This window comes from Oncorhynchus tshawytscha, unplaced genomic scaffold (assembly GCF_018296145.1).
Source record: "Oncorhynchus tshawytscha isolate Ot180627B unplaced genomic scaffold, Otsh_v2.0 Un_contig_501_pilon_pilon, whole genome shotgun sequence".
NCBI classification, from domain to species: Eukaryota; Metazoa; Chordata; class Actinopteri; order Salmoniformes; family Salmonidae; genus Oncorhynchus; species Oncorhynchus tshawytscha.
This window is the reverse complement of record NW_024609338.1, coordinates 93,750-104,807: the sequence shown is the minus strand read 5'-3', so window position 1 is coordinate 104,807 and position 11,058 is coordinate 93,750. Positions and strand designations below refer to the sequence as shown.

The 11,058-nt window shown below is 42.6% G+C and overlaps 1 protein-coding gene across 1 annotated transcript; it reads right to left on the bottom strand.

Moving 5' to 3' along the window:
* Window positions 1–2,491: 2,491 nt before the first annotated feature.
* On the bottom strand, window positions 2,492–5,125 carry LOC112230433 (gastrula zinc finger protein XlCGF17.1-like). Its single transcript, XM_024396740.2, has 2 exons — window positions 5,079–5,125; window positions 2,492–3,919 (listed from the first exon to the last, which is right to left on the bottom strand). Exons 1-2 carry the CDS (start codon window positions 5,123–5,125, stop codon window positions 2,791–2,793), a joined length of 1,176 nt encoding a protein of 391 aa, XP_024252508.2. The 3' UTR covers window positions 2,492–2,790.
* Window positions 5,126–11,058: the final 5,933 nt, after the last annotated feature.

Sequence of the window (11,058 nt, the reverse complement as noted above, 5' to 3'; positions counted from 1 at the left end):
GACTCTCAGATAATCTTTACTGAAGACTCATCTCTTCAGTGGGTCATATGATTGAGTGTAGTCTGGCCCAGGAGTGGGAAGGTGAACGGAAAGGCTCTGGAGCAACGAACCGCCCTTGCTGTCTGCCTGGCCGGTTCCCCTCTTTCCACTGGGATTCTCTGCCTCTAACCCTATTACAGGGGCTGGGTCACTGGCTTACTGGGGCTCTCTCATGCCGTCCCTGGAGGGGGTGCGTCACCTGAGTGGGTTGATTCACTGTTGTGGTCATCCTGTCTGGGTTGGCGCCCCCCTTGGGTTGTGCCGTGGCGGAGATCTTTGTGGGCTATACTCAGCCCTGTCTCAGGATGGTAAGTTGGTGGTTGAAGATATCCCTCTAGTGGTGTGGGGGCTGTGCTTTGGCAAAGTGGGTGGGGTTATATCCTTCCTGTTTGGCCCTGTCCGGGGTGACCTCGGATGGGGCCACAGTGTCTCCTGACCCCTCCTGTCTCAGCCTCCAGTATTTATGCTGCAGTAGTTTATGTGTTGGGGGCTGGGGTCAGTTTGTTATATCTGGAGTACTTCTCCTGTCCTATTCAGTGTCCTGTGTGAATCTAAGTGTGCGTTCTCTAATTTCTCCTTCTCTCTTTCTTTCTCTCTCTCGGAGGACCTGAGCCCTAGGACCTGAGCTCCAGGACTACCTGACATGATGACTCCTTGCTGTCCCCAGTCCACCTGGCCATGCTGCTGTTCCAGTTTCAACTGACCTGAGCCCTAGGACCATGCCCCAGGACTACCTGACATGATGACTCCTTGCTGTCCCCAGTCCACCTGGCCATGCTGCTGCTCCAGTTTCAACTTCCACCTGACTGTGCTGCTGCTCCAGTTTCAACTGTTCTGCCTTATTATTATTCGACCATGCTGGTCATTTATGAACATTTGAACATCTTGGCCATGTTCTGTTATAATCTCCACCCGGCACAGCCAGAAGAGGACTGGCCACCCCACATAGCCTGGTTCCTCTCTAGGTTTCTTCCTAGGTTTTGGCCTTTCTAGGGAGTTTTTCCTAGCCACCGTGCTTCTACACCTGCATTGCTTGCTGTTTGGGGTTTTAGGCTGGGTTTCTGTACAGCACTTTGAGATATCAGCTGATGAGATATAAATAAATTTGATTTGAGATCTAGGCAGTCTGTCATAATATAGTAGAGGCAGTAGATCTAGCTGTAAATAAATTTAGATCTGGCTGGTCTGTCGTATTTGATTTAATCTTCCACTGGTCTGTGACAGAACCCTGTCACCTCTGCCCTCCCCACTGTGATCAATTCAGTGTCAGGACGGCTCTAGGTCGCCTGCAACCGACCAATGATAGGTGTCTGAGTCGACTGACTCTCAGATAATCTTCCACTGCCTCGGCCCTGTTTACACCTCCAAGGTGCTCCCCTCACACAGGAAAACATACTCAGAGGCTTTTCTAAAAACTACACTTAACGTGTTTCGATCACCTCTTTTTTATTTAAACTAGGTTTGAGATGTGGTATCCACTCGCCTCGCTGCCTCTCAGATCAAAGGTGCTCCATCTGCTCCATTCCCAAAGTGTGGTCTCCCTGAGATCCCAAGTTAGAGGGATCCCTGGTGTACCATTTACCCAGGTCGTCAGGAGCGGTCACCAAGTGAAGATTAACATCCCCAAATGTGGTTAATTTCTTTAATATCAAATGAGGAAACAAACTTATCACACAAGTCAGTTATTCTTAAACTAAATATTTATTCATGTTTAATAAGGGAGCAGGTCAATACAACGCACACATAAAAGTGAATCAATTGAGTGCTCTACGATAATGATGGCTGGTCGATGAATCACCCCAGACTACTCGTTGAGAGCCCCGAGACAAAAGTACAAAGGTCTTTTATAGCTAAGATACACCCCTTTCAACCTACATGACGACTAACAGATGTATAGAACGGGTCACAAGGTTAAGATTTGTATTAAAGATACTTATAATTCACAGCAGACAGTATCTGCTGTAAAAACAGTACTCTGTGTAGAAACCAGGGTCTGGCCTTGGGGTCATCTCTCCCTGGTAACATATAGAACAGAAACATTAACTCATGCTCTGGAATGCGGTCTCTTTAGGTTTTATCACACAAAAGACATTGGAAATCTCCTGTCAGTGTTTTCTCCCAGAGGCCCATCCTCAGTAGAACACACAGACACTATAGTTATAAGAACCCTCTATTCTGTTGCATAACACAACCATTTGATACAATAAAAGTATTATAACAGTTTTGCTCTCAGTGTCCACTGAAAGTTGACTAGTAACAACAACTGGGACCTAAAAGACACCCACCATGAGACCCACTAAATCTGCCCAAGAAGAGGCAAACAAAAGAAAAACCCACACCAAACTTAAAAACAGGAAGCAAACCAAAAAGTTGTTGACTCTCCACATCTATCAAGACAACTGGAGCACTGGGCCAGACACTTAAATAGAACCTGGACCAGCTCAGGTGAAACACCTTCCCACTAACGAGATGGACAAGCCAGCACAGGTGTAACACATACTGACTAACGAGGTGACACCAATCAATCTCTTCCATTTCAGAGCCTGGATTTTTCCCCTGAGGCTAATATCCAAATTATGTTGAAATCAATTGATAAGGGGGCAAACGTTTAGGCTTCTACATTGTGACACTATTAAAATAATCCTAAAACAATGTTAAAACATTCTACATTGTGACATTAATTCGTTGAAATCATGAAACAACTACTTCATGTATGTATTTTCAATATTTGATCAGAGATCATTTATCAGATTATCTCTGGTCACAGCTATGAGCTTTCTCTCCTGTGTGTGTTCTCTGGTGAAGAGTCAGAGAGCCAGATGAAGCAAATCTCTTCCCACATTGACCACAGCTATAAGGTTTCTCTCCTGTGTGTTTTCTCTGGTGCACTGTCAGCTCTCCAGATTGACCAAAACCCTTCCCACATTGATTACAGCTATACGGTTTCTCTCCTGTGTGTGTTCTCTGGTGTTGAGTCAGGTGGACAGATCGAATAAAACCCTTCCCACATTGACTACAGCTATAAGGTTTCTCTCCTGTGTGGATTCTCTGGTGTTGAGTCAGAGAGCCACATGTAGTAAAACACTTCCCACATTGACCACAGCTATAAGGTTTCTCTCCTGTGTGTATTCTCTGGTGTTCAGTCAGAGAGCTAGATGAAGAAAAACTCTTCCTACATTGACCACAGCTAAAAGGTTTCTCTCCTGTGTGTGTTCTATGGTGTACAGTCAGAGTGCTAGATGTAGTGAAACTCTTCCCACATTCACCACAGATATAAGGTTTCTCTCCTGTGTGTATTCTCTGGTGTCGAATCAGATGGCCAGATGTAGTAAAACTCTTCCCACATTGACCACAGCTATAAGGTTTCTCTCCTGTGTGTGTTCTCTGGTGCACTGTCAGCTCTCCAGATCCACCAAAACTCTTCCCACATTCACCACAGCTATAAGGTTTATTTCCTGTGTGTGTTCTCTGGTGTTCAGTCAGAGTGCTGGATGTAGTAAAACTCTTCCTACATTGACCACAGCTAAAAGGTTTCTCTCCTGTGTGTGTTCTCTGGTGTACAGTCAGAGTGCTAGAGGCAGAAAAACTCTTCTCACATTGACCACAGCTATAAGGTTTCTCTCCTGTGTGTGTTCTCTGATGAATTTTAATGCCTGATGAGGTGAATCTCTTCCCACAGTCAGAGCAGCAGTGAGTTCTCCTCCCTGTGGATCTCTGCAAGTGTTTCTTGAGGTGTTCTGATCTGGAGAGACTATTCTCTGCCTCTTCAGCATCACACGGTTGTTGAGGCTCCCCAGAGGATCCACGATAGTCAAGTATATCTCCTGTGTGAACAACAAAGTCAGACTGATGATTAAAGGCCCACAACTGCGGTAATCCACTGTAAAAGGTGATGCCAACAGCATAGCCATGATGTTATACAACAATTGACGTCTGTAATGAATGTTAAAACTATTTGACAATTGTCTTAAAACGAGCAAGAATAGTCATATTTTGTCTTGTTTTCACATTAGCAGTAACATCCATGATTGTAGGCTAAGATTGTAGCACGAGGGCAATGTGACTGCAGAAACTCCTCCCTGCTAATGAGGAAACCGATAGTTATGGATGTACTATATCTGCCTGGAGCAAAAATGGTGAGCAAAGATTTGAGTTTTTCACAATGTATTCTGAATGTGAATGGGGGAAAACTCAGGGCAGTAACCTCCATTTCCAGGTTGCTAATGGGTAATTTTCACACTGCTTTGGATTATAATTGTAAGGCTTGATTGAATGTCCTGTTTAATACAATGTTTGCTCCAGTATTATGAATTATGTGTAATTATTGAAGAACCGCGTTAATGACAGTATCCATTTGGGTGTCAAGAAAGTTCAGATTTAATTTTTTATTTCGTCTTTATTTAACCAGGTAGGCCAGTTGAGAACAAGTTCTCATTTACAACTGCGACCTGGCCAAGATAAAGCAAAGCAGTGTGACAAAAAAACAACAGAGTTACACGTGGAATAAACAAACATACAGTCAATAACACAATAGAAAACTCTATATACAGTGTGTGCAAATTGAGTAAGGAGGTAAGTCAATAAATAGGCCATAGTAGCGAAGTAATTACAATTTAACAAATTAACACTCAAGTGATAGATGTGCAAATGATGTGCAAGTAGAAATACTGTTGTGCAAAAGAGCAAAAAAAGTCAATAAAAACAATATGGAGATGAGGTAGGCAGTTGGATGGGCTATTTACAGATGGGCTGTGTACAGCTGCAGCGATGTGTACAGCTGCAGCGATTGGTAAGCTGCTCAGATAGCTGATGCTTACAGTTAGTGAGGGAGATATAAGTCTCCAACTTCAGCGATTTTTGCAATTCGTTCCAGTCTTTGGCAGCAGAGAACTGGAAGGAAAGGCCGCCAAAGAGGTGTTGGCTTTGGGGATGACCAGTGAGATATACCTCCTGGAGCACGTACTATGGGTGGGTGTTGCTATGGTGACCAGTGAGCTGAGTTAAGGAGGAGCTTTCCCTAGCAAAGACTTATAGATGACCTGGAGCCAATGGGTTTGGTGACGATTATGTAGCGAGAGCCAGCCATTGTAAGTCAGAACCGTCCAGAGTAGTGATGCTAGTCAGGCGGGCGCGGACAGCGATCGGTTAAAGAGCATTCATTTAGTTTTACTTGTGTTTAAGAGCAGTTGGAGGCCACAGAAGGAGTGTTATATGGCATTGAAGCTTGTTTGGAGGTTTGTTAACTCTTGGATCTACCCATCCCGGATCCGGGAGAATTGTCATCAACTGACACTAAGTAGCATAACGCAACGGACAAAAAATCTTACTAGAAAATATTCATATTCATGAAATCACAAGTGTAATATATTCAAACACAGCTTAGCCTTTTGTTAATCATCCTGTCATCTCAGATTTGGAAAATATATGCTTTACAGCCAGCAAGACAAGCATTTGTGTAAGTTTATCGATAGCCTAGCATAGCATTATGCCTAGTTAGCAGCAGGCAATCTGGTCACGAAAATCAGAAAAGCAATCAAATTAAATGGTTTACCTTTGATGAGCTTCGGATGTTTTCACTCACGAGACTCCCAGTTAGATAGCAAATGTTCTTTTTTTCCAAAAATATTATTTTTGTAGCCGAAATAACTCTGTTAGTTCTTCACGTTTGTCTGAGAAATCGCCTGGAAATTGCGGTCACGACAACCCCGAAAAATATTCCAAATTAGCTCCATAATAGCAACAGGAACATGGCAAACGTTGTTTATAATCAATCCTCAAGTTGTTTTTCAAATATCTATTTCATAATATATCAACCGGGACAGGTGGCTTCTTAGTAGGAAAGAGAGAAACAATGGCCGCATTTGTCTTTTATGCACAAAACACTCTGAGAGCCTCCAGCTGACCACTGAAACATTATAAACATCAATTTGTTAGGGATGTTGGATCCAACATGGAGCACGGCATAACTGTCTTTACCAGAGTAATGAATGACAAGTGGGATTATTCACAAAATTATCTATTGATCAGGTTTTGAAATGTCATGACAAAGACATTTTATTTTCCATGTTTCACCTGAAATAAGAAATTATTTATAGTTCTAGGTCTATGTTGTTGTTAGGTGAAGTTATGGGTCCTACAGTAGGTCTATGTTTTTGTTAGGTGAAGTTATGGGTCCTACAGTAGGTCTATGTTGTTGTTAGGTGAAGTGATGGACCAATTTGTTAAACACTTAGTGTAAAACCCTCGTTGTAAGGCTGATGGAAAACTAGCCAAAGAGTACTTTACTGGTTGAAGTTTTTTTTAGTTTTTTTTTCTTAAATATAAAGTAGTTCATTTTTGACAGTAACACAAACATTATATTAATCAGGACATTCAAAAGAGCCTTACAGCAGTGTGAAATGTAACCTGGAAATGGAGGCTATTTTTGCTGTCAGCCTCCATAACTAGTGGTTTCCTCATTAGCAGGGAGGTGTTTCTGCAATCAAATTGTGCGCATCGCCCTCCTGCCGCAATTTTACAAACACAGGAAGGGGCCTATATTGGAGACCAAAAGTCATCTGGCACACTGCTTAGAGTTACAACAACTTGAAAACTTATTTCTTGCCTACAATCATCTATGTTACTACTAATGGGAAAACAAGACAAAATATGACTCATATAATGTCTTAAGACAAATGTCAAATAATTCACATTCATTGTACAGACATCATTGTTTGTACAACATATCACCTTTTGGCATCAAATAACCAGTGTATTTCTGCTGTTGTGGGCCTTTAACCGTCTGTCTGACATTGTGTTCATTCACCTATCGTGGATCCTCTGGGGGACCTCAACAACCTCATGATGCTGACGAGGCAGAGAAGAGTCTCTCCACATCAAAACACCTCAAGAAACACCAGCAGAGACCCACAGGGAAGAAATCTCATTGCTGCTCTGACTGTGGGAAAGGTTGCAAATCTTCATCAGAACTTAAAATACACCAGAGAACACACACAGGAGAGAAACCTTATAGCTGTGATCAATGTGGGAGGAGTTTTACTACATCTAGCAGTCTGACAATACACCAGAGAACACACACAGGAGAGAAACCTTATAGCTGTGGTCAATGTGGGAGGAGTTTTACTACATCTAGCGGTCTGACATTACACCAGAGAAAACACACAGGAGAGAAACCTTATAGTGTGATCAATGTGGGAGGAGTTTTGTTAAATCTAGCCATTTGACTCAACACCAGAGAACACACACAGGAGAGAAACCTTATAGCTGTGATCAATGTGGAAGAGTTTTACTACATCTAGCCAGCTGACTTTTTTACACCAGAGAACACACACAGGAGAGAAACCTTATAGATGTGATCAATGTGACTTCACACCAGAGAACACACACAGGAGAGAAACCTTTTAGCTGTGATCAATGTGACAAGAGATACTCTGATAAAAGATCTCTGATCAAACATCAGAAAATACATACATGAAGAAGTTGTTTCCTGATATCACTGAAATAATGTCACAATGTAAAATGTTTTAACATTGTAGTTGGAGTATTTCAATGATGTCACAATGTGGAGTGTTTTAATGATGTCACAATGTAGAATGTTTTAACATTGTAGTAGGAGTGTTTTAATGATGTCACAATGTAGAATGTTTTAACATTGTAGTAGGAGTGTTTTTTAATGATGTCACAATGTAGAATGTTTTAACATTGTAGTAGGAGTGTTTTAATGATGTTCTACCTTATCGTTTACCCTGTTCAATTGATTGCAGCATGATATGGATATTAACCTCAGGGGGAAATCCAGGCTCTGAATTGAAAGAGTATTATTAAACAAAAAGTGACTAACAAAAAAAAAAAAGAGCTGTGTTACACTTACTGTGTTGGTGACCCACTTTAATCAAAATGCAGCACTTCAAAATGTAGTGAGCTGTTTTCTTCAAGTGGAAAAAAAATGCATGTAATATGATAATTGTTGCAGATGTTTGTGTATATACACACATGAAAACACTATAATTGGTCTATAATCAATTTTTTTAACAATCTGACATCACTCCAGTATTTCTTGACAACATTTAAATTCTAATTGTCTTTATTCCCGTACTGGGCAGTCAAATGTTTGCGTTTAGTCAGTGAGTTGCCATGGATCACAATTTATTTTGACTGCACAGTTTTCCTGTATTGGAGATTTAGTTTTGTTTGGGCTCGTTCCAAGGGGACGAGAGTTCTAGAAGCTAGTGAGTTTTAGGATTCTATAGAAAGAAAAATGAGAAAAGATATGATTGTTTTTTCTTGTTTTTAATTGTTGATAGCCAGTCGACACCATGTTTATATTGGAGAAGGTGAAGCATTGTAGTTGATTATTATGTAAAATGGGAGGTGGTCTCTGGTGGTGAGCAAACTTGTCCAACACAAATATAGGATAGTGGTGGTGGAATGACAGATTTGTTATTGTTTGAACTGTAGATTGCTGGGTTGTGTGGGTTTTTTAAACGGCAACAAAATGGCTGCCCAGAGGCTTGGTTTGGTGAACTGCTGAGGGATTGGGGAAGGAGAAGTGTTTCCACTCTCACATTCTTAGAGAAGGCTATTGTAGCAACCGTAACCCAACACCCAGCGACCTCGTCAAGAAGTTCAGAAATCTTGGCGTAACAGTTCTAAGGTGTTGGCTTGACAGTTGCTGGACCCAGGTTTGAGTTCAGCCCAGGGCTACCCCCTGAATTCACTACACTATGAATACAAGGACTGGCCATCCATGAGGTCAAAATTATTGTTTTAAACAGATTTTGAGGCTACATAATATGTTCTATAATTGCCAGTGTAGATTTCCTGTGAGGGCAAATTATTAGAGCTGTTGATAAGTCATTGTCAGCCATTTTTTTTCATGCCCTTACATTAAAGGCAAGACACCTAGATTCAATTACATTCATGAATTGGTTTGAAACCTTTGTTTTGGTGCCTTGACGGATTTGTAAAATATGGTTTGTCAATGAATCACTTTTTAAAAATTATTTAAATGTAACCTTTATTTAACTAGGCAAATCAGTTAAGAACAAAATCTTATTTACAATGACTGCGTTCCCTGGACGACGCTGGGCCAATTGTGCGCCGCCCTATGGGACTCCCAATCACGGCCGGTTATGATACAGCCTGGATTTGATCCACGGTCAACCAAGAGTCATCTGTAATTTCTATCAATCGCCCCACTTGTTTTTATAAAATCTATATGTACTGAACATATGATGCTTTAAACGCTGTTTGATTAAATAAATAAGACACACTAGTGACTAGAGGGAGGCAGTCGTCAATATAATCTGACTAGGAGGGAGCCGGTCATCTACACAACCTGACTAGGAAGGAGCCGGTCATCGACACAACCTGACTAGGAGGGAGCCGGTCATCGACACAACCTGACTAGGAGGGAGCCGGTTGTCGACACAACCTGACTAGACACACAACCTGACTAGGAGGGAGCCGGTCGATGACTAGGAGGGAGCGACACAACCTGACTAGGAGGGAGCGGGACACAACCTGACGTCGACACAACCTGACTAGGAGGGAGCCGGTCGTCGACACAACCTGACTAGGAGGGAGCCGGTCGTCGACACAACCTGACTAGGAGGGAGCCGGTCGTCGACACAACCTGACTAGGAGGGAGCCGGTCGTCGACACAATTTTTATTTATTTATTTTTATTTTACTCGGCAAGTCAGTTAAGAACACATTCTTATTTTCAATGATGGCTTAGGAACAGTGGGTTAACTGCCTTGTTCAGGGGCAGAACGAACGATTTGTACCTTGTCAGCTCGGGGAACCGATCTTGCAACCTAAGGGTTTAGTATCCTGTTACCCTCTTCCTGTCAAACCAGAAGATGTAAGCATTGCAGAGGAGGATTGTCCAAAGTGGGGTATATATGTGGGGCATGCTGTCCGGTCCTCTGGCAGTCTCTATGGGGGTGCCACAGGGTTCAATTCTCGGGCCAACTCTTTTCTCTGTATATATCAATGATGTTGCTCTTGCTGCGGGCGATTCCCTGATCCACCTCTACGCAGACGACACCATTCTATATACTTCTAGCCCGTCCTTGGACACTGTGCTATCTAACCTCCAAACGAGCTTCAATGCCATACAACACTCCTTCCGTGGCCTCCAACTGCTCTTAAACGCTAGTAAAACCAAATGCATGCTTTTCAACCGTTCGTTGCCTGCACCCGCACGCCTGACTAGCATCACCACCCTGGATGGTTCCGACCTTGAATATGTGGACATCTATAAGTACCTAGGTGTCTGGCTAGACTGTAAACTCTCCTTCCAGACTCATATCAAACATTTCCAATCTAAAATCAAATCTAGAGTCGGCTTTCTATTCTGCAACAAAGCTTCCTTCACTCACGCCGCCAAACTTACCCTAGTAAAACTGACTATCCTACCGATCCTCGACTTCGGCGATGTCATCTACAAAATTGCTTCCAACACTCTACTCAGCAAACTGGATGCAGTTTATCACAGTGCCATCCGTTTTGTCACTAAAGCACCTTATACCACCCACCACTGCGACCTGTATGCTCTAGTCGGCTGGCCCTCGCTACATATTCGTCGCCAGACCCACTGGCTCCAGGTCATCTACAAGTCAAATCAAATCAAATCAAATTTATTTATATAGCCCTTCGTACATCAGCTGATATCTCAAAGTGCTGTACAGAAACCCAGCCTAAAACCCCAAACAGCAAGCAATGCAGGTGTAGAAGCACGGTGGCTAGGAAAAACTCCCTAGAAAGGCCAAAACCTAGGAAGAAACCTAGAGAGGAACCAGGCTATGTGGGGTGGCCAGTCCTCTTCTGGCTGTGCCGGGTGGAGATTATAACAGAACATGGCCAAGATGTTCAAATGTTCATAAATGACCAGCATGGTCGTATAATAATAAGGCAGAACAGTTGAAACTGGAGCAGCAGCACGGTCAGATGGACTGGGGACAGCAAGGAGTCATCATGTCAGGTAATCCTGGGGCTCAGGTCCTCCGAGAGAGAG

Excerpts from the sequence above, each read along its gene's own strand:
- LOC112230433 (XM_024396740.2), bottom strand. The coding sequence starts at position 5,125 with ATGGCTGGCTCTCGCTACATAATCGTCACCAAACCCATTGGCTCCAG. Across the intron at positions 3,920-5,078 it reads ACCAAACCCATTGGCTCCAG|TGGATTACCGCAGTTGTGGG; the intron begins GTCATCTATAAG and ends CACCTTTTACAG.